Genomic DNA, 24,868 nt, shown 5'->3' with positions numbered 1-24,868 from the left:
ATTACACGGTAAGACCTACCCCAAAAATAAGCCCTAGTGTGTCTTTTGTTGCCAAAATGAATATAAGACCCAGGCTTATTTTTGGGGAAACACGGTATATAGGTATTGGATTTCCCTCCCCTCTCTATTGGTTTATTTATATATATTGGCAGTCCCTATGGATGCAGTCGTATCTTTTGGATTGTATAAAACCTGCATGTGACCTTTCCTCCTTTTTTTGCCTTTTATATTTTGGGTCCTTTCCTTCATTTATTGTAGACTATAGGTGGCCTATGGGCCTACTTCCACCGGTGATTATTGGACCCATATGGAGGTCACTATGTGAAGGAACACAGGACCAGAGGGTAGGTTTGAGAGCGTTTTGCAAGACAAGCAACATTTTTTAATAAATTTTGACTTGATATACAAGCGATGTTTTGATATATCAGAGTAGCATCATGTCACAACTGAGTATAAAAATAGAAGAGAGACACCTCTAAGTGTAGCAATATGGTTACATTTAATGAAGGTACAATAATAAGTAATATTACGTCATCTCGCGAATCAGCCAATAGGGGGCGCATGCGTCCCCCGCTCGCCCCTGGTCCCAACGCGTCTCCTCCCCATACTCGTTACAGAGCATGAACCGGAAGCTGTGAGTGTAAACACACAGCTCCCGATCCTGTCAGGGGGAGAAATGCCTGATCGTCTGTTCATACAATGTATGAACAGCGATCAGTCATTTCCCCAAGTCAGTCTCACCCCCCCTTCAATTAGAACACACCCAGGGAACATAGTTAACCCCTTCCTCGCCCCCTAGTGTTAACCCATTCCCTGCCAGTGGCATTTTTATAGTAATCAATGCATTTTTATAGCACTGATCGCTATAAAAATGCCAATGGTCCCAAAAATGTGTCAAAAGTGTCCGGAGTGTCCGCCATAAGGTTGCAGTACCAATAAAAATCGCTGATCGCCGCCATTACTAGTAAAAAAAAAATATTAATAAAAATGCCATAAAACTATTCCCTATTTTGTAGATGCTATAACTTTTGTGCAAACCAATCAATAAACACCTATTGCGATTTTTTTTTACGAAAAATATGTAGAATACGTATCGGCCTAAACTGAGGAAAAAAATTATTTTTTTAATATATTTTTTTGGGGATATTTATTATAGCAAAAAGTAAAAAATATATATTTTTTTCAAAATTGTCACTCTATTTTTGTTTATAGCGCAAAAACTAAAAACCGCAGAGGTGATCAAATGCCACCAAAAGAAAGCTCTATTTGTGGGAAAAAAAGGACGCCAATTTTGTTTGGGAGCCAAGTCGCACGACCGCGTAATTGACAGTTAAAGCGACGCAGTGCCGAATCGCAAAAAGTTGCCCGGTCATTGACCAGCAAAATGGTCCGGGGCTGAAGTGGTTAAAAGAGGCACATCTAAGTATGCAGGTATCCAGGGCTTTTTTTCAGGGGGAACTTGGGGGAACTCGGCTCCACCACCTCTGGCTCAGACCCTTTGGTGCCTGCTCACCACAATCACTTGTAAACACAGAATTCAGTTTTTTGTGTTTACAAGTGACAGCTCTGCACTCTGTGTGTAACCCCCTGAACTCTGCACCCTTTAAGACCCTCCTACTGTTTGTGAAATCTGACCGGGGTCGTGGTTGGGTTCCTGCATCTATTTTCTGAGAAAAAAAGCTCTGCGGGTATCAAGGATAAAGCTGTCTACATAGACCGCCTCCTCACCGCCATTGATGTCATCCCTTTCACGAGTTCAAGCCTCACTTTCAGATCGCTCTACTGTAGGATAGTTTTCCCGGTCACGATTGCAGACTGATAGCGGTGAGAGCCGGCAGTGCGGGGGATGGTCTATGTGGACAGCTTTACCCCGGATGCCTGCATACTTAGATGTGCCTTTTTTAATCATCAACTATGTGAGTTGCTAAATGTTGTACCTTCATTAAATGTAACCATATTGCTACACTTGGAGGCGTCTCTCTTCTATTTTATATGGACGCCGAGTGTATGACTCGGAAATGAGCCAGCAAGGTAACCCCCTCAGGAGAGCTCTTCTCCAAGGGGGTTATCTAATATGGGGAGGAGCCGCGAGAGCTGCCGAGGGACCCCAGAAGAGGATGTTCGGGCCATATGTGCAAAACGATTGTTATAATAGCAATTCTCAATGAATTCTCAAGGTGATCATCAGATATTTTGGTTCTAATTTTGCCATTTGTGTGTTTCATCCTTGAAAATATTTTCTTACATATATAGGCGCTGCCAAAAGGCGTGATTATGAAGAGTGGGATATTTTTTTTGGAAAGATAAAACTTAAAGTGTTTCTAAACCTACAAAAGGAAAAATCAGTCTGTATATGCAGTATAGCATGCTTGTTATACTCACTGTGGAACCTAAGGGGTTAATCATCTGCATTGTGTAAAAAAAGCTGTTTGATCCTGCCTTCTCTGATCCTCCCCTTCTTCCACAGTCCCCAATCCATCTCCTGATAGTACAGAGCCTTGGGGGCACTCTGCACATGCTCAGTTTGGTGTGTATTGCTAGAGAGTTTTTTTTCTTGAGAAGGTGCATGTGATTAGCACAGGGCCAATCAGCACCGTCCAGACAGAGGGTCAGCAGTCTCATAGAACAGTTAGAGTGGAATAAAAACTCATCCTACAAGCTTTAACCAGACACTGATAGAAGTTATATGACTGCTATATACTGCTGATGAGAAAAAGTATTTAGCAGTTTATATTTACTAAAATAATTGTTATGTTCATGGTGAAGACTAGATATAGTGAACGCAGGGACCTGGGTTTAGTAACACTTTAAGGTACAGTAAAGAGACACTTACATTTTTCTTTGGCCACTTGTGTTCACTAAGTATAAAAGATTTTGTGTTGGGCTGCATTCATAGGCGATTTGGACTGCATGCAGCCTGTGAGCCGTGGGTTTGACATCCCTGTTCCATATAGAGGCCTCTATGGAATATGCATATACTCTGATCATCTAAAGATGTTTTCTTAATCCATCCCTCTATTGACTAATGGTACATATTCATGTTCTTCCAGGCGACTAAACTTTCAGTCTGACTGGTCTTGGCACATTGGAAACAGTAGTATGCCATGACATTTTGGTAATTTCCTTTTTAAAAATTTTTTTTTTTTTTAACCACTTAAAGACCGGAAGAATTTGCCTCCTTAATGACCAGGCCATTTTTTGTGATATGGCACTGCATCGTTTTAACTGACAATTGCGCAGTTGTGAGACGCTTTACCCAAATAAAATTGTTGTCCTTTTTTTCCCACAAAGAGAGCTTTCTTTTGGTGGTATTTGATCACCTCTGCGGTTTTTATTTTTTGTGCTATAAATAAACAAAAAGTGAAAATTTTGAAAAGAAAATACATTTTCTTTACTTTTTACTATAATACATATTCAAAAAAATATATATATAAAAAAGAATTTCTTCATCAGTTTGGGTCGATATATATTCTTCTACATATTTTTGGTAAACAAAATTGCAATAGGTATATATTGATTGGTTTGCGCAAAAGTTATCACTTCTACAAACTATGGGATAGATTTAGGAACTTTTATATATTTTTTATTGTTTTTACTAGTAATGGTGGTGATCTGTGATTTTTAGCAGGACTGCGACATTGCGGTGGACAAAACTGACCCCAATTTACACTTTTTGGGGACCAGTGACATTATTACATTGATCAGTGCTATAAAAATGCACTGACCAATGTAAAAATTACACTGGCTGGAAAGGGGTTAACACTAGGGGGCGATCAAGGGGTTAACTGTGTTCCCTGGGTATATTTTAACTGTAGGAGGGGTGGGCTGCCAGGGACATGACAGAGATCATTGTCCCCTTTGACTGGGAACAGTAGATCTCTAACATTTAGATCATCAGTAGATCATTCACATTTTTTACAAAGGCAGATCCCCGTTCTGCCTCTGTACTAGGCGATCGTGGGTCACTGGCGAACATCGAGTCCGCCCGACCTGCGGGCATGCTCCTGCAGCGTGCGGCGCGCCCACAACTATGCCTGCGAGAGCCACCGTACAGCGATTCGCGCAGGAGAGCCAACCTGCCGCCGCATAACGATGACGGCTGGTTGGCAAGTAGTTAACAAATGTACAATATTACAGTATGCAATAGAAAAGTTGCAAGCCCGTGTGGCCCTTGGGGGTTGGCTTTCCGCTCTCTGCGTGTATTCATACGTAGTAGGCGCATTCACCTTGTGAATATAATATATGTAAACCCTCTCACTGTATGTATTTGTATATATTTGTGTGTGTGTTTTTTTTCCTATCTCTGTTAACAGAACCTAACCCCTCCATTCCCCTGAGAAAATCCTTTGGGCAAAACACGTTGGACTTTTTCATCCATCTACAGTAACTTTTATAACATTTTACAACATCTCCTAAATCAGACCAATTGCAAATGGTGTTGTGGTTCCATTATTACCTATAGGAGTGCTGTGTGTCTTGAACAGTATCAAAGACCTATAAAGTAATTATAGGATCTATGGGGGTTATGTTTGTTTTTTAGACTTATATGTAGCCCCCTCTAGTGTGTGATAAGAGTTAGTACAGGTAAGTTTACTTGTTCATAGTAAAATTAGTCTTTTGAATCTTGGCCAGGGGTTTACTAAGGTTGAGGGCTGGGCGACTCATTCTTACAGCTCTCTGGTGCCTCCCCCTGGTCTAGAATGTTGGAGAATCTTCTAGAATTTGAGGGTGGAGTTTAGGAGGAACTGCCTTGAATATTGAACTGCCTTGAATATTTAGGGGAAGTCGGGTGGAAGATGGAGATACAATGTTGAGGAGGCGGTTAGTGACCCTCAGGGGTGCCCCCTAGTCTAGGGGGAGTGTCTTGGCTTGGGCTAGGGCTCGAGTGCTGGAAGGATCCTGCCACAACACACGGGAGGAAGTCTTTCCTGGAGACACGGGAGCAGGAGAGGACAGAGTGAAAAGAGCAACACTGTGGGGACTAACAAAAGGGGAGGATTGCCACTGTGCCACATGTAGCCAGTCTCCCTTGAAGACAGCAGTGTGCTTAAGTCTCCAGCCTTGCCCTAAAGATCTCCTTAGAGTCAGTCAGGTGGGCTGGTGGGCTGGTGAAGCGTCAGCCGGGTTGGCTGGCGAAGAATCTGAAAGGTCTGAAATACCCTTTATTTGCAGAATATAAACAAGCACCTTTACTCTCTGGTAACTTCTCTGGAGAGGAGAGATGTATACGATGAGAAAACAGAAACAAATTAAAGGGCTTTTCCACCCAAAGCTAATTCTTTAGTTCATGTGGGTTTGAGTTGATTTGCCTTTTGAGACTGCACAGATAAGATTATCCAGTTAATGATTCAAATATTTCCTCTCTCCCAGCTTTGAGATCCCCCCCCCCCCCTGCAAGAGAGTCTTATATAGGCCATACATTATGCAATTTTCTTTCCTTCAAACATGGGTTGAAAAAAAGAAAATCGCTTGAGTCCCCCATCAACACACTCTCGCAGTGCTATTGTGATCTGCCGACGGGCACGCAGAGAGCCTTTCCCGCCGGCAGTGATTGGGTGAAAAAGTCTTCAATGGATTGACTTCAATACAATCAGCCTGCCTATAGATGGATCAAAATTCAGCCAGTTCTTGCTGAATCGGCCACATTTCTTTCCGTCTATGGCCGATTTTACTCCTCTAATTGCTGCAGAGTGAGGCCTCGACAAAATGTATCAAGAAAAATGCTGGCAGAGCTTTTTTGCCAAGGAAAACGGCCGTGTGTATGTTTTTCGTCAAGAAAACTGTTGTGGATCTCGACGAGAAAAAAAGAGAACATGTTCTCTTTTTTCTCGTCGGGAGTCTCAATTACCTCGTCGTGTTTCTCGTCGGCTGGTTTACGAAGAGAAACACGTTCGTGTGTATGCTTAGAAACGCGCGCATGCTCAGAATAAAGTATGAGACGGGAGTGCACCTTCGGTAAAAGTAGCGTTCGTAATGGAGATAGCACATTCGTCATGCTGTAACAGACTGAAAAGCACGATTCGTCTTTCACCAAACTTTTACTTAACACGCAGTAACATGAGATTAGTAAAAGCAGCCCCAAGGGTGGCGCCAGTGAAATGGAACTTCCCCTTTATAGTGCCGTCGTACGTGTTGTACGTCACCGCGTTTGAGAACGACGAGATTTTGTCTTGACAGTGTGTATGCAAAGAAAGCTTGACAAGATTCTCGACAAGCCTGACAAGAAACTCGTCGAGGAAAACAACGTTTCAATTACGACGAGATTCTCGGTCGTGTGTACGAGGCCTGAGTCTCACTACTGCTGCTTCATTTTCTATACCAACTAAATAAATGAAAATTCTAGAATGTGACCCACTAACATTGATTACCCACTAACATTGAACGCAATAAATACATAAATAAATCAGACTGATTTAAAAGAAAGCATAAAAAGAACACTTGACTGTGATGTTCTCTCACTTGCTCTAGAAAAATGAAATCTGGGACTGTATTGGTTGATATGATAAATAAAGACTAGATAAGCTATAAAGAAACACAGGCACACAAAGTAGAGAAGAACTGAACACAGAGCCAAGAAAGCAGAAAAGGAAAGGACAGAGAGAAGCAGATAAAGAATCACATCAGGTGGGTGTAAGGGGGGAGCGAGAATAGAAACGAGAAGGAAACAAGAGACTCTGGGGATGGAAAAGGCAAGAAGAGAGACAAGCAGCAGAATAGATTATGGTGGACTGTAGGAAAAGAGAGATAATAGAAAGATGATAAAGAAGTTAGAAAAGACTAATTGGCTTATTTAATATGATTTTGCTGGGGGGAAAAAAAAACAGGGTTCTGTGCTGGGACCAATCCTGTTTAATTTGTTCATAAACGACCTGGAGGATGGGGTAAACAGTTCAATCTCTGTATTTGCGGACAATACTAAGCTAAGCAGGGCAATAACTTCTCCGCAGGATGTGGAAACCTTGCAAGAAGATCTTAACAAATTAATGTGATGGGCAACTACATGGCAAATGAGGGTTAATGTGGAAAAATGTAAAATAATGCATTTGGGTGGCAAAAATATGAATGCAATATATACACTGGGGGGAGAACCTCTAGGGGGAATCTAGAATGGAAGAAGACCTGGGGGTCCTAGTAGATGATGGGCTCAGCAATGGCCTGCAATGCCAAGCTGCTGCTAACAAAACAAACAGAGTATTGGCAAGCATTAAAAAGGGGAATAACTCCAGAGATAAAACAATTATTCTCCCACTTCTATAAGACTCTGGTCCTGCTGCACCTAGAGTATGCTGTCCAGTTCTGGGCACCAGTCCTCAGGAAGGATGTACTGGAAATAGAGAGAGTACAAAGAAGGACAACAAAGCTAATAAAGCCGGGAGCAGATATTAGTTATGAAGAAAGGTTGCAAGAACTGAACTTATTCTCTCTGGAGAAGAGACACTTGAGAGGGGATATGATTTCAATTTACAAATACCGTACTGGTGACCCCACAATAGGGATAAAACTTTTTGGTGGAAGGGAGTTTAACAAGACACATGGCCCTTCATTAAAATTAGAAGAAAAGAGGTTTAACCTTAAACTACATAGAGGGTTATTTACTGTAAGAACGGCAAGGATGTGGAATTCCCTTTCACAGGTGATGGTCTCAGCGGGGGGCATCAATGGTTTCAAGAATCTAACGGATAAGCACCTGAGCGACCACAACATACAGGAATGTAATACTGACATATAATCACACACATAGGTTGGACTTGATGGACTTTTTTCAACCTCACTATGTAGCTATGAGTAAAGTCTTTTCCCAATATATACAAGCAGTCTTCACTTAAATAAACTATGTCGCCAGACCATTTTAGCATCAATCTTTCCATAATATATAGGTGCATGTAAAATATTTAGGCAAGTTATTCATCTGTAAAAGCTTTCCTTTTGTAGACAACCAAAACCTCAGGATTTCTGATGTGTGCCGCCATCTTGGATGTGATGTCAGCAGTCCCAGCAGACTCAAAGCTCAATGACACTCTATAGTAGGGGTAGGCAACATTGTCACAACAGCTGTTGTCCCATTAAGCATTGTAAGACTATGACAGCCACAGGCACAACTCTCAGTGACAGGGGCATGATGGGATTAGTAGTTTCACCACAGATGGAGTGCTGAGGATGCCTTCCCCTGCATAGAATTGCCCTCCTCTCCTCCCCTGGCAGCTACAAATAAGTGTGAAGAATGTAGGGAGGGGAGGGGCAGAGGAGCTGGGTCAGCCCAGAGAGAAATTCCCACAAGAGGAAAGAACTATGATTTGAAAGGAAAGAGGGGGCTGTGCTGAAGAATGGACTCTTCCTGGACTCAGCTTTGCTACAATGTTTGTTTAGCTAGAAAGTTCAAAGACACATCGCAAGTGAATAAAAATCATTTATGGAAAGGAAAAACACTGCAATTAAGGAATTAAAATACTTGATTTTTCTGTGCTTTTCACATGATCTTATACAGTAAATTCACCCACCGACCCACTTATACTCACATTCCCCACACTCCCTGACACTCTGGGGTTGATTTACTAAAGACAAATAGACGATTCACTTTGCAAAGCGCAGTTGCTCCAGATAGGGTGACCACGGGGTTTATTTACTAAAGCTGGAAAGTGCAAAATCAGCTACACTTCTGCATATAAACCAATGAGCTTCTAATCCCAGCTTGTTTAATTAAGCCTGGTAATAAAACCTGGAAGCTCATTGGTTTATATGCAGAAGTGAGCCTGATTTTGCACTTTACAGCTTAAGTAAATAAACCCCCACGTGTCCTGGATTGCCTGGGACAGTCTTGCATTTTGCAGGTCTGTCCCGGGCACATTCATTCCAGGACAATACAGTGTCCCTGAATGAAACTCACACAGCCACACCCCAGGCCAATCTGATGCCCCCAAAAAAGGCTGCCACATGAACACTTTACTCATTGACAGTACTTGTGTCCTGGCCGGGAATGCCTGGAGGAGCACAATCCCGCCCCCTGCTTGTGATTGGAGAAATCATAAATCCCGCCTCTTGTGTCCAATCACTGTGCTGTGATTTGTTTCAGCACAAGCTGATTTTTGGGAAGGGAGGGTGTCCCTGAATGGTAGTTTGGAAATGTGGTCACCCTAGCTCCAGAGCTTAGTATATGAGGTAAAGGTTCACTTTGTGCAAGAAAAAAAAAAGCATGTTTGCTTGCACATGATTGGGTGATGGAAGTCTGTTGAGCTTCTGCTCATTTACTAAGCTCTGGAGCAACTGCACTTTGCAAAGTATACAGTCTATTTGCCTTTAGTAAATCAACCCCTCTGTTTCTTCCTCGGAGATGGGAGTCAAATACTGTGTGAGTTCCATGTCAGATGGAGTCGGAGCTTACACAAGTTTGATGACATTGTACTCGTCCTCATGTAATATATTTGGGTTTGGGAAATTGCTCTTCCATACCCCAATGACCAGATATCTGAGACAGCTGCAGAGGAGCACCAGGAGGAGAGCATAGATAAGGTAAGTACCGTATTTATCGGCGTATACCGCGCACTTTTTTGCCCTGAAAATCAGGGCAAAATCGTGGGTGCGCGGTATACGCCGATACCCGCTTTCCCGCGCCGAGTTTGAATACTGCGCCGACATATACCGAGCGCAGTACACTCGTGTATTGTCGGGCAGTCTCGGGTCCTCTCGCGCTGACGTCCTGGACGTACAGGACGTCAGCGCGAGAGTAGCCGAGCCTGCCCGACAATACACGAGTGTACTGCGCTCTGTATATGTCGGTGCAGTATTCAAACTCGGCGCGGGAAACTAGCGGGGAGGATGCGAGGACACCGCAGAAGGACGCCGGACCCGACGAAGAGGACACCAGAAGCCGCAGACGGACGCCGGACCCGACGAGGCCGCCGAAGGACGCCGCGCAAGACACCAAAACTGTAAGTACAAAAAACTTTTTTCCACAGGAATTTGGGGCAACTTTAGGGGTGCACGCTATACGCGGGAGCGCGCTATACCCCCATAAATACGGTATATGTGGGTCAGGCGGTGGGGCTACCAAGAGACTCTTTAACCTGACTCTGTCCGGATCCAACAGCAATATTCTTTAAAAGAAAAAGCTTTATTCTTTCTGATCAAGTGGGCAGAGTTTGTTGAATTTTTGCTCTTCACCCACCAATACCTGCATCACCACTGTTTCCTGGAGTGAGGTAGGGGTTGATGGAAGGAACCACATAATCCAGTGGGGGACACAATATAAGACACCTCAGGAAATGTCAGATAGTAACGGCTCCCCTGGATCTTTTCAAGTGCAAGATTTAACTCAATGGGGGTTATTTACGAAAGTGCACTTGAAATTGCACTGAAAGTGCACTTGGAAGGGCAGTCGCTGTAGACCCAAGTGGGACATGAAAGGAAAATAAAAAAAACAGCATTTTAGCTTGCACATGATTGGATGATAAAATCAGCAGAGCTTCCCCTCATTTCAGATCTACCCCTCAGATTTAAGTGGACCTTGCCTAAGAAAAGTGCATAAAACACAGGGCGACTAAATGCTGTGAATGCAACTGTTAAAGTGTACCAACGTCCCGATAATATAGAAATGGAAATTACTTTGAGCTAATAGAATGGACTTTTGATGGTACAAGTAGATATTGTAGAAAATCTATAAATATTTATTCATAAAAAAGGGTATACGAAGAAAAATGATAAACAGAACTTTGTGAACAGAATAGTACAATATCAGCATATTATCTCAGTACACATTATAGGAAATGTTGCATAAATGCTTATACTTATGCACATATGCTCATATCCATGAGAACATATAGCATCAGAGGATATACATAAACGTTTTAATCCGTAGGACTGGATTGCGTATGCAGAGTGGCAGTTCTTGCTTTTACTCGCTTTTGCGCAACATGTTTTGCGTCCAAAACGCTTCATCAGGAGCATAACCATCTCAGATTTACAGCAACTGCACTTCCAAGTGCACTTTCAGTGCAATTTCAAGTGCACGTTGTACTTGTAGTTTGCACTTGTAGTGCAAAGTGGATTTGCCTTTCGTAAATAACCCCCAATGTGTTCCAAAGGGATATGTAAAAAGCTTTTTCTTATATCAGGTATTGCTATTAGAAGACTTTTCGCCCCCTTAGAGGAACACTTTGGGGTTTATTTACTAAAGGCAAAGAGACTGTGTACTTTGCAAAGTGCAATTGCACTTTGGAAGAGAAGTTGCTCCAGAGCTTAGTAAATGAGCAGAAGCTCTGCTGACTTCCATCATCCAATCATGTGCAAGAAAAATGCTGTTTTTTTTTTCCTTCCACATGATTGGGTATTCTTTGCAAAGTGAATCTTTACCTGATTTACTAAGCTCTGAAGCAACTGCGCTTTGCAAAGTACACAGTCTATTTGCCTTTAGTAAATAAACCCCTTAAAGGAGTTGTAAAGGAAAACATTTTGTTTTGCTGAAATTACTGTTTACAGGGTATAGAGACATAATATTTAATGGATTCCTTTTAAAAATGATTAAAAATAGATAAAAATCAATCATATAATGTACCTGCAGTTTCTAGTCTTTGCATGTTGTTTCCTGCTTCTGTGCTGTACAGAGCCACAGAGCCAATACAGGGCAGTGATGGTTTGGAAAACGAAACTGATTGATGCTGTGGGGTTTTAGACGCACAGTAATCACACCTCCTTGATTAGTGACCACAGAGAGAAATCTCCCAGTACTGTGGTTATCAGGAAACAGACAACCAGGAAGTGTGGAGATCAGAGAAGAATTACAGCAACTTGAGAGCAAAATGAGGACATGAAAACAGCACTGCATTAAGGTAAAGGAAGCTATTTAAGATAAAAATGTTTTTTCCTTTACAAACCCTTTAACTGTATGTGTACTCAAATCAGTTGAATTCTGATTGTCCCCTGCAGGTTATACTATTCAGAGATCATCGTTGCTCTTAGCATTGTACTTCTGAATAAGCACTATATAAAGAAATGACGTGTGGGTTAAGAAGGGGAAAAAGTGGCTACACTTAGAATAGTATTTTTTATTATAACGTACAAATAGCACTACTTACATATCCAGTCAGCGGGTCATGTCAGTCTTCAGGCTGTAAAACATTACAAGGAGTGTTGATACCGTGATGGTTTAATGCACATAATGCCCTAAAGATTGTAAGCTTGCAGGGTCCACCTCATTATTTCACATGCACATTAGCACCAGAATTTTACTCAGAATCCCATGTTCTTACTGTGCACATCTAAGGGGAGCATTGACAGGTTATAAATAAATAATCACAATATTAGCAATCAAAGGAGTGGAAAGTTGTATCTGCAGAACAGGTCCACAGTGTTCCAGGCCTTTTATTGCTATAGGTAACCTGCTAAACGGCACACGGCCCGCAGCCCTAAAACACTTTCAGCTCCCCATTAGTCAAGCACTCAGGAAAGCTTTACAGTGAAAATACTTAGTCAATAATGTCTTTTCAAGGTGAAGTAATGTAAAGTCAATTACCAACAGGACCAGATGCTTTTTGGCCCCTGTGATCTTTAGTTGTCCCAATAGTGGTTCAAACACAGATGTATGTACTTTCCCTGTGAAGTCACGCACACCACTTTTAGGAAACTCTTCTATGACTTCCAGGCCTATTAGAATATACAGGGAGCTACATTTACACACTTAATCAAGTTGTATCCCTAAACAGGACGCAAAAAGAATATATTTTTATCCATATGTGAATTCTACAGTATACAGAAAACATGAAACATGCCTTTACCACCGGTAAAGGGTTACTAAACCCAATAGACAGGCAGCTTTATTTACTAAAGAGCTCTAATTTTCATTCTAAAAGAGCAGATCAGTTATCCTGAAGGCATAGCACCCAACTGTCCCTTATTACGAGGGACTGTCCCTGATTTGGAGGGACTGTCCCTGATTTGGAGCAATGTCCACCTGTCCCTCGTTCCTCCTCATTCGTCCCTCATTTTTGTCTGATCTATATAGATGTACAGTAAAACCTTGGTTTGAGAGTAACTTGGTTTGAGAGCGTTTTGCAAAACAAAAAGCAAAAATTTTAAATACATTTTGACTTGATATACAGTACAGACCAACAGTTTGGACACACCTTCTCATTCAAAGAGTTCTCTTTATTTTCATGACTATGAAAATTGTAGATTCACACTGAAGGCATCAAGGGCCAGATTCACAAAGAGATACGACGGTGTATCTCCAGATACACCGTCGTATCTGACTTACACTGGTCCTATCTATGCGTCTGATTCATAGAATCAGGTACGCATAGATATGGCTAAGATTCCACAGTGTTACACTGTGTTACACTGTCGGATCTTATTTTCAATTTGAAAATGGCGCCGGGGGTGTTCCCGCTGATTTACATAGAATAATATGTAAATCAGCGAGATACGCAAATTCACGAACGTACGCGGACCCGACGCAGTGTTCTTACGACGTTTCCGTAGCAGCTTTCCCGGCGTATACTTCCCCCGGCTTCTATGAGGCGCAGCCAATGTTAAGTATAGCCAGCGTTCCCGCGTCGAATTTGAATTTTTTTACGTCGTTTGCGTAAGTCGTTCTCGAATACGGATGGACGTCGTTTACGTAAGCGTCGAAACCACTGACGTCCTAGCGACGTCAGTGGGAGCAATGCACGCCGGGAAATTTCGCGGACGGTGCATGCACATTTAAATCGGCGCGGGAACACGCCTGATTTAAATAGTACTCTCCCCCTAGCCGCGGAATTTGAATTCCGCCGGGGGTTTTACGATCCGCCGCCGCAAGTTTGGAGGTAAGTGGTTTGTGAATTACCCACTTGCCTCGCAAACTTGCGGGAGCGGATCTTAAATCAGGTAGATCGAGCGGATCTAAAGATCCGCTGATCCACGTGAATCTGGCCCCAAAACTGTGAATTAACACATGTGGAATTATACATAACAAAAAAGTGTGAAACAACTGAAAATATATTTCATATTCTAGGTTCTTCAAAGTAGCCACCTTTTGCAGCAGACACATCTCTAGAACTGATAAGAGGAGACTGTGTGAATCAGGCCTTCATGGTAGAATATCTGCTAGGAAACCACTGCTAAAGAAAGGCAACAAGCAGAAGAGACTTGTTTGGGCTAAAGAACACAAGGAATGGACATTAGACCAGTGGAAATCTGTGCTTTGGTCTGATGAGTCCAAACTTGAGATCTTTGGTTCCAACCCCCGTGTCTTTGTGCGACGCAGAAAAGGTGAACGGATGGACTCTACATGCCTGGTTCCGACTGTAAAGCATGGAGGAGGAGGTGTGATGGTGTGGGGGTGCTTTGCTGGTGACACTGTTGGGGATTTAATCAAAATTGAAGGCATACTGAACCAGCATGGCTACCACAGCATCTTGCAGCGTCATGCTATTCCATCCGGTTTGCGTTTAGTTGGACCATCATTTATTTTTCAACAGGACAATGACCCCAAACACACCTCCAGGCTGTGTAAGGGCTATTTGACCAAGAAGGAGAGTGATGGGGTGGCTGCGCCAGGTGACTACCTCTTGAAGCTCATCAAGAGAATGCCAAGAGTGTGTCAAGCAGTAATCAAAGCAAAAACATAGCTACTTTGAAGAACCTAGAATATGAAATATATTTTATTTATTTTTATATTTAGTTTTGATGCCTTCAGTGTGAATCTACAATTTTCATAGTCATGAAAATAAAGAAACTCTTTGAATGAGAAGGTGTGTCCAAACTTTTGGTCTGTACTGTACAAGCGATGTCTTGATATAAGAGTAGTGTCATGTCACAACTGAGTATAAAATAGAAGAGAGGCGCCTCTAAGTGTAGCAATATGGTTACATTTAATGAAGGTACAACATTAGAAACTCACATGGTTGATGATTAAAACAGACACATCTAAGTATGCAGGGATCCAGGGTAAAGCTGTTCCACATAGACCGTCCTCCTCACCACCATTGATGTCATCCCTTCCACGAGCAGTTCAAGCCTTGCTTTCAGATCGCTCTAATGCAGGGTAGTCTTCCCGGTCACGATTGCAGACTGATAGTGATGAGGAGGACAGTCTATGTGGATCACTTTACCCAGGATGCCTGCATACTTAGATGTGCCTCTTTTAATCATCAACCAGTTGAGTTGCTAAGTGTTGTACCTTCATTAAATGTAACCATATTGCTACACTTAGAGGCGCCTCTCTTCTCTTTTATATTCTGTAGCTCCTGCTGGATTTTGCTTCTAATTCCCTTGGGGAGGCTTCCATTTGTGGATTAACATTTTATGGTTACACAACCTATCACATTGCTATAATCTTTTTATATGGACTATAAACTGAAGGACTTATGAAATGGTTGTGGACACATAAAGTTCCTGTTAGGGGTGTCGGAGAGGTTGATGCACTCCGGATATCTTATCCTTTAATTATTCTAAGTACTTTAATCTGATACACTCAATTAGTTTTATCCCTTATATAAATTATTGTGTGATAACGCTAGACCTAGGAATTCCTTGATATATGAAAATATTCTGTTTCTCTTTCAAGTTTAAAGTATTACTTTGAAATAGTCTTTTAATTTAGCTTATGTGAACTGCCTTACTTTCACCACATGGTGTAGAGCATATAGGATGGATAGATATAAGTGGCAGTTAATAAGACAGGAATGATTATTATGAATTGAAATGTATTTAAATTATTAGATTTCTGCGTGCTATTGACTTATTTCTTGCTAATTTAATACAAATGTATGTATTTATTTTATTGAAAATAAACTTAAATTTGAATGAAAAAAAAAAAAAAGAAATGGTTGTGGAACGAATCATTTGAGTTTCCATTATTTCTTATGGGAAAATTTGCTTTGATATACAAGTGCTTTGGATTGCAAGCATGCAAGCATGCAGGGGATGAACACTCCTCTAAGGCCTCGTACACACGGCCGAGTTTCTCGCCAAAAAACAGCAAAAAGCTTGCTGGGTTTTTTTTTGGCCGAGGAAACCGGTCGTGTGTACACTTTGCAACGAGGAAACCACAGAGGATCTCGTCGGGCCAAAAAGAAAGCATGTCTTCTTTTTCCCCTACGGCAATGGGAAAAGTTGGCTCGCCGAGATCCTCGGCGGCTTCACAAGGAACTCAAAGAGCAAAACGATGTGTTTTGCCCGTCGAGTTTCTCGGCCGTGTGTACGAGGCCTAACTCTTTTACTCGCATTCACACATTTCAACGTGAGCTATTGAACTCTGTAAAACAGAGTGCTTTCAGTATTTAGCTTGGAAAACACCCGAAAAACTACATGCCTGGTTCCGACTGTAAAGCATGGAGGAGGAGGTGTGATGGTGTGGGGGTGCTTTGCTGGTGACACTGTTGGGGATTTTTTTTTTTTTTTTTTTTTCTTTTTCTTTTTCTTTAAAGTGTATTTTTGTGCGTGTACTCGAGAGAGGAGCCGGACTGCAGGAGTTGGGAGTAGGCAGGCCTCCCCCAGAGGCAATCTGCCACCTTTCTCCATGCCCCGGGTGGCAATGGCGGGTGTGTGAGGGGGTCCTCCCACACAGCCCGCCCTACCTGCTCCGCTTTGAAGCCCAACGGGGCAGAGGGACTCCCTATAAGGGAGTGAGAGGATTAGCCCGCTCAACCAGCCCCATTAGTCCTTTGCCTCTCTTTTAGAGACCGCGTGGTCAATGTGAGTGTGTTAACCCAATTTAGAGTGCATGTGTAGGTGTGGTGGTTTTTGTGGGAGGGGGGTGGGCGTACTAAGCGCAGGCTTACCTCGCATAGCACACCCACCGGGAGCCGGGCTGAGACCACCAAACTCAATTCACATGAAGCTGAGACCGGGATCCGAACCTCTAGCTGCAGAGGTGAATGGCTTGTCAGCGCAGTGCCAATCGCGTTGAGCCACCACAGCTCCCTCGGGATTTAATCAAAATTGAAGGCATACTGAACCAGCATGGCTACCACAGCATCTTGCAGCGTCATGCTATTCCATCCGGTTTGCGTTTAGTTGGACCATCATTTATTTTTCAACAGGACAATGACCCCAAACACACCTCCAGGCTGTGTAAGGGCTATTTGACCAAGAAGGAGAGTGATGGGGTGGCTGCGCCAGGTGACTACCTCTTGAAGCTCATCAAGAGAATGCCAAGAGTGTGTCAAGCAGTAATCAAAGCAAAAACATAGCTACTTTGAAGAACCTAGAATATGAAATATATTTTATTTATTTTTATATTTAGTTTTGATGCCTTCAGTGTGAATCTACAATTTTCATAGTCATGAAAATAAAGAAACTCTTTGAATGAGAAGGTGTGTCCAAACTTTTGGTCTGTACTGTACAAGCGATGTCTTGATATAAGAGTAGTGTCATGTCACAACTGAGTATAAAATAGAAGAGAGGCGCCTCTAAGTGTAGCAATATGGTTACATTTAATGAAGGTACAACATTAGAAACTCACATGGTTGATGATTAAAACAGACACATCTAGGTATGCAGGGATCCAGGGTAAAGCTGTTCCACATAGACCGTCCTCCTCACCACCATTGATGTCATCCCTTCCACGAGCAGTTCAAGCCTTGCTTTCAGATCGCTCTAATGCAGGGTAGTCTTCCCGGTCACGATTGCAGACTGATAGTGATGAGGAGGACAGTCTACGTGGATCACTTTACCCAGGATGCCTGCATACTTAGATGTGCCTCTTTTAATCATCAACCAGTTGAGTTGCTAAGTGTTGTACCTTCATTAAATGTAACCATATTGCTACACTTAGAGGCGCCTCTCTTCTCTTTTATATTCTGTAGCTCCTGCTGGATTTTGCTTCTAATTCCCTTGGGGAGGCTTCCATTTGTGGATTAACATTTTATGGTTACACAACCTATCACATTGCTATAATCTTTTTATATGGACTATAAACTGAAGGACTTATGAAATGGTTGTGGACACATAAAGTTCCTGTTAGGGGTGTCGGAGAGGTTGATGCACTCCGGATATCTTATCCTTTAATTATTCTAAGTACTTTAATCTGATACACTCAATTAGTTTTATCCCTTATATAAATTATTGTGTGATAACGCTAGACCTAGGAATTCCTTGATATATGAAAATATTCTGTTTCTCTTTCAAGTTTAAAGTATTACTTTGAAATAGTCTTTTAATTTAGCTTATGTGAACTGCCTTACTTTCACCACATGGTGTAGAGCATATAGGATGGATAGATATAAGTGGCAGTTAATAAGACAGGAATGATTATTATGAATTGAAATGTATTTAAATTATTAGATTTCTGCGTGCTATTGACTTATTTCTTGCTAATTTAATACAAATGTATGTATTTATTTTATTGAAAATAAACTTAAATTTGAATGAAAAAAAAAAAAAAGAAATGGTTGTGGAACGAATCATTTGAGTTTCCATTATTTCTTATGGGAAAATTTGCTTTGATATACAAGTGCTTTGGATTGCAAGCATGCAAGCATGCAGGGGATGAACACTCCTCTAAGGCCTCGTACACACGGCCGAGTTTCTCGCCAAAAAACAGCAAAAAGCTTGCTGGGTTTTTTTTTGGCCGAGGAAACCGGTCGTGTGTACACTTTGCAACGAGGAAACCACAGAGGATCTCGTCGGGCCAAAAAGAAAGCATGTCTTCTTTTTCCCCTACGGCAATGGGAAAAGTTGGCTCGCCGAGATCCTCGGCGGCTTCACAAGGAACTCAAAGAGCAAAACGATGTGTTTTGCCCGTCGAGTTTCTCGGCCGTGTGTACGAGGCCTAACTCTTTTACTCGCATTCACACATTTCAACGTGAGCTATTGAACTCTGTAAAACAGAGTGCTTTCAGTATTTAGCTTGGAAAACACCCGAAAAACTACCCAGAGCGCCACCTGCTTGCAAGAAAACGTGGTTAAAGTGGTAGTAAAGTCTTTTTGTTCACTTGTACCTACAGGTAAGCATATAATAACGCTTACCTGTAGGTACAGTGAATATCCCCTTGCACTGTTTAGAAGATATCCACACTGGGCCGGATTCAGAAAGAAGATACGACGGCGTATCTCCTGATACGCCGTCGTATCTCTGAGTCCGGCTGTCGTATCTATGCGCCTGATTCATAGAATCAGGTTACGCATAGATATGCCCAAGATCCGACAGGTGTAAGTGACTTACACCGTCTGATCTTAGGCTGCAATTCCAGGCCGGCCGCTAGGTGGCGCTTTTTTACGTCGTTTGCGTAAGTCGTTCGCAAATACGACCGGACGTAATTTACGTTAACGTCGAAACCAATGACGTCCTTGCGACGTCATTTGGAGCAATGCACGCTGGGAAAATTTGCGGACGGCGCATGCGCTGTTCGATTGGCGCGGGGACGCGCCTGATTTAAATAGTTCACGCCCCCTAGCCGCGGAATTTGAATTCCGCCGGGGGATTTACGATACGCCGCCGCAACTTTAGAGGCAAGTGCTTTCTGAATAAAGCACTTGCTTCAAAAAATTGCGGCAGCGTAACGTAAATCAGATAGGTTACGCGGATCTAAAGATCCGCTAACCTATCTGAATCTAGCCCACTGCATGCAGCCGGTGACGTCACAGACTTATGTGTTCTGAAGGGACAGCATACCATTCAGAGCTTCATGCTGCGGCTGTGACGCAACGCTGTATCCTGGCCTAGGGCCAACTTTGCAGGGGGGCGGCACGGAAAGAGTCCCCGCCGGCTTGCGCTACACTGTTAGTGTCACCCAAGCTACTTCTAATTTTGACTGTCCTATCATCCTGAACCACAAACCTTCCTCACTGTGCTATATGTTTTCTGCTGCACCATTGGCATGGTTGTATCTTATTGCCCCTGTCAGTTTATTTTTTACCATCCCTGTCCCATTGCAGAGATTTCCCTTCACTTCCTGCCCCATAGCCAAACAGGAAGTAAGAGGAAATCTATGCAAATTAAGGGAATCCAATGCCCCCCACCCAGGCCCTAAGAATTAGTGTCCCCACTCAAAAAATTCAGGGCGGGGCTTAAACAGAAAGGGATGTGGCCTTGACAGGAAGGGGTGGGTCATATTTAAATTAGGGGGTGCACAAGTTTAGTCAGGCCTAGGGCAGCACAAAACCTAAATACACCACTGGAGTGACCTCATCACGACTCTGCCTATCAGACAGCTGGATCACTCAAACCCAGAAGGAAGACCGGGTGAAGATGGAAGCCCTGTCAGCGGTGGTAGCGCAGTGCTGGAGGGCTTTGTTCTAAGGTAAGTATTTACCTAGCACATTATATGAATGTCTTGCAGGGTTTTTTTTTTTTAAAGGTGGGATTTACTACTGCTTTAAAGGAAACTGAGATCTCATGTTTCTACGTGTATATTATAAAAAAATATGCACCTGTGTGCTCTTTTGCATATTCTTGTGTGTCTTGGAAATATTGTTTCTTTGTTCTATATGTTATATATACAATATATGTTGTACAACTCTCCTTCTTTCAGGAAAGCTTTATTAACCTCCTGGGCGGTGTTCCCGAGTCTGACTCGGGGTGAGATTTTTGGGCTAGGATCGGTAACCCCGAGTCAGACTCGGGCTTGCCTCGCTGGATGTATAGGGAGTTTTACTTACCTTGTCCCTGGATCCAGCGATGCCACCGCGCTGTGTGAGCGAGCGGGACCTCGCTCGATTCACACAGTGCCTCCGTGTGACGCCGATCTCCGTTCCCTGCGACGTTACGACGCACGGGGACGGAGAACGGCGCCAAATTCAAAAAAGTAAACAAACACATTACATACAGTATACTGTAATCTTATAGATTACAGTACTGTATGTAAAAAATACACACCCCCCTTGTCCCTAGTGGTCTGTCCTGTGTCATGCATGTCATTTTATATAATAAAAACCTTTCTTTCTCCCTGCAAACTGTAGATTGTCCATAGCAACCAAAAGTGTCCCTTTATGTCAAAAATAGTTTTAGATCAGCTAAAAAACAGCGATAATAAATTATAATCACTTGCAGAATTGTGCGATAGCGATTTGTGGGGAAATTCGTCATAAAAAAAAAAAAATAATGACAGCGACAATTCTGCAACTGAGCAAATTTCAGTGATTTTGATTTGATTACATTATTGAATAATTTTTATTATAATTATATTATTATTTGTTATAATTATTTATAATTATTTATTATATTATAATTTATAATTTTGTTTTTAAAAAAATGTCATACCCGGGATGCCTATTAGAAGCTTGTTTGGTCAGATTTAAGTGAGTTATTTCTAAAAATGACAGGCCTACAGTATAAAACGCCAAATTTCCTTGCAAATAATGGTACCGCTTTCAGCATGTTTTTTCTGAAAGAATCATACCGCCAGGGAGGTTAAATAAATAAAAAATAAGAAAATACTTACCACCATGCATCCCCTTTAAAAACAAGAACTCTTTATTGAATAAGGCCAGTTTCAGTTTAAATAAAACATCATTAGCAGGTGGCTCTGTGATAATTTAAATGCTAATATCGCCGGGGGGATATATTGATGCACACAACTGACTTCCTGTCCTTTTATTCCAGCTGAAGGACACTGTAGTCAGATTCTAGCTGGCCATACACTAGTAGATTTTTGAATGAACATTTGTCCGAACATTCTCATTAGTACATTAGATAACATGACAAATGTCATTCAAATGTTCGAAATTTGCTGTTAACATTTGACTTTGGAATGAATGGACTTTCGTAAACTAAAGCCACATTCCGTGTTAGAAGTTCGATTAAAAAGAATCTTCCATCCTGCTTCTTTGAATTTTCTCATCTAAAATGATCCCACTAGCAAACGAGACATACGTTACTAAAACAAAACATTTTAAAACATAATTATGCTAGTGTATGGCCAGCTTTAGCCTTTTCCTAGCCTGAAATGGCTTGGAATCTAAGACAATCCAATCCAAAGGGCTATACAGAAAATGTTATGCCGTTTAAATTATCCAAGTTCTATCATACCTGGGATAAGTGGGTTTAAAGAACTCAGGCACTGTGTTTTTTTTTCCTTTGGTGTTTTCAGCCAATAAAATGCAGGTTTAAAATATGTAAGTATTTCAGGAGAGAAATATGAGGGATGTGGATGCACACTACTTATATAAAATACTAAATACCTGGCTGCTGTACTGACCTTCTTGCCTAGGCTCAATTATTTGGAATAATTAGGCAGATGAAGAAAATCCAAAAAAAGTAAAAAACAATCTATAAACTGGCTATACATGCTTAGATTTTTAATTTTTTTTAAAACAAACTGTTTCTTCCATTTATGCTAAATAGCGTAGATAGGTGTATCTCCCACTTTGGCCATTGTATTCCGACAACCAGTTCTGCCACCTGTCAAAATACTGCAACAGTGCCTGCATCTGATTGGATGCAGGAGCTTTTCAGCCAATGCCAATGCCAATGCGGCTTTTTAGATTTTTAATGAGAAGGAGGTCAGACAGGAGATTACCAGCAGGCAGTGGCGTCGGGAGGGGGGCTAGGGGGGCTGGAGCCTCGAATGGGTGCCACGAAAAGCCCCGGGTCTCAGGCATGCACCCTTTTATTGTAAGCCCCGAGCGCCGCCGCCGAGCGGGGACTGATCTGATCCCGAGCACCTCTCAGTGCGTCCGAGTGACATAGCAGGTCCTGCCTTCTGGATCCTGCAGCGCCTATGATGGACGTCTCACTGGTTCGATGCCGGGACCTCAGGATGTGTGACATCCATCATAGGCGCTGCAGGCTCCAAAAGGCTGCCACGCCAAGTCACTGTGAGATACTCGCTTGGCGCTCGGGTGGGTGGGTCTCCTCTCCTCCTCTGGCTGACTGCTGTGATGATGATGGATGCGCCGCACACCGCACACCATGGCTGAGCTGAGCTGCTGCAGGACACATGAAGTCTGTCTCCTGGTCAGGTAGGTCAATGTAGGTATGTCGGGTAGGTCAGTGTATGTATGTCAGGTAGGTCAGTGTATATCTGTCAGGTAGGTCTAGGTCAGTGTATGTCAGGTAGGTCAGTCTAATGGTCAGTGTGGCTCAGGCAGGTGAGTTTAGTGGTCAGCATTGATGGGCACTTGGGCAGCAACCAGCAAGTGAGCTTACCCACCGCCACACAACCCCCCGGCCCAGCCAAAAAAACAAACCCGCCCCCCCCCCCCCGGTGCCAGCCTTGGACTTCGGGCTGAAGCCCCTGGTCTTTTTGCCACCTAGCAATGCCCATGCCAGCAGGGCCACCCATGGAGTTAATTTTGACTAATTTTGTCAGGTTCATCAGCTTAATGTGTATCCTTGGTTGGGGGGCGTGACTCAAAAGGGCTTGATTTACTAAATGCAAGTAGACTGTGCAGTTGCTGAAGGACCCTTCTCTTTGGTATAGCGTTTTTCTTTTTTCATATGCCTGTTTGGCCACTAAGCCCCAACCTTACATGGAGTGAGTGGGTGAGTATTTAGTGGCACTATTTTGTACCCTATTTTTGGTTTCCGTTTTCTTTTTTGTTCACTTAGTAAAGAATACCAATCAAGTACAAGGAAAAATAATAATAATTTTTGCTTGCATATGATTGGATGACGGAAGTCAGCTGAGCTTCTGCTTATTTACTAAGCTCTGGAGCAACTTATCTTGCAGAGTACAACTGCACCTGGCAATGTAAATCAGCCCCAAAGCGTTGAAGCGAGAATGTCAGTATGACAGCCAAGAAGCTGGCACTTTCACAAAGAAGCATCAGCAATGACAGCTTGCATTTATCTTTCATGCCATTTCCTGTAAGACAATAGACTCCACGCAGCCACAGTGGAAAGTATTTGAACTTTTCAATGCTTTGTGTATTAACGACTGTTTATAGAAGTCACTTTTTTAGGATTAACGTCTCGTTAAATTAAAAGTTACTTAAAAAACTACGAGTACGGCGAGCGGAGAACTGTTTACTCAGTGACAGCTTGTACGGCATGGGCAAACATAACAGCACATACAAAGAAAACAAAGAACTATCTATGGAACTCTTCATGCTGTACAGAGATGCCAAGTAAGAGAAGTGCACGATTGGAACGATTCCCTGTTCTGTAATAACATGGAAATGCTATGCAGCGTGTATTTAGAAAAATTGTATGTTCAATATTTGCACACAGCCTAGTATGTACAGGGGCCAGGCTGTACAAATATATTCCCATGGATTTTAGCACACAGGGCAAGCCATTGTTGCATGAATGACACTTTTGCAATTCTGGCATTTACTTCTGTGCAATGACAGGTGTAGGGATTACAGAAGAATAAATACATTTAAGTACCCCAAGCTCCCCAGTCATCATAATGTTCTACATCTGGAATAACAAACACAGAAATAAAAATAAAGAAAAATGTGTGCCACTTACCTAGAGGGGAGACAGAAGGGGACTTGATGCCTGGATGTTGAGCAGACACAGGTTATAGAGTTGCTTGCCTTGACTTGGATGAGCCTGCACTGGCTCTGCCTTCCTCTCCCTTTTCTTTGTGTGTGTGTTTTAGCTGTAAGAGGAAAATTAAGGTTTTCGTCACAGCAAACAGTGACACACTTACCAGCGTGAAGTGAAGACATGCTGGTTAGGCATTTTGGCATTGGTAGCGAATGCAAGCTGCGACGGAGAGAACAGGACTGAATATATAAAATAGCACTCTACATTATTTACAGACAAAGGAGCTTTTCCATGCCCTGTGAGCACCGCTACAGAAAACATCATCTGTTCTGAGGATCCAAGTTTAACAAACCTGCAGACGCAACTTATTCCAATGTGGACTCCGAATAGGTTAGATTAAAAAAAATATGGCCTTACTTTATCATGATCAGGTGGCATTTGTTGATGCATTTTACCAAATTTTAATAATATAAATAATTTCCAATTAACACAATTATTGCACAAGTATCAATCATATCA

The 24,868-nt window shown here is 42.3% G+C and overlaps 1 protein-coding gene across 1 annotated transcript in view; it reads right to left on the bottom strand.

Annotated features, from left to right (window-relative positions):
• RGMB (repulsive guidance molecule BMP co-receptor b) overlaps positions 1 to 24,457 on the bottom strand; it is a 121,823-nt gene extending 97,366 nt beyond the window's left edge. Inside the window, exons 1-2 of the mRNA XM_040342693.1 lie at positions 24,329 to 24,457; positions 12,069 to 12,101 (exon numbers count right to left, since the gene is read on the bottom strand). Of these exons, the coding sequence (XP_040198627.1) occupies positions 12,069 to 12,070 (2 nt within the window). The 5' untranslated portion in view covers positions 12,071 to 12,101; positions 24,329 to 24,457. The remainder of the gene's footprint in view (positions 1 to 12,068; positions 12,102 to 24,328) is intronic.
• Positions 24,458 to 24,868: the final 411 nt, after the last annotated feature.

Source organism: Rana temporaria, chromosome 1 (assembly GCF_905171775.1).
Source record: "Rana temporaria chromosome 1, aRanTem1.1, whole genome shotgun sequence".
NCBI lineage: Eukaryota > Metazoa > Chordata > Amphibia > Anura > Ranidae > Rana > Rana temporaria.
This window is presented reverse-complemented; position numbering and strand designations above follow the sequence as displayed.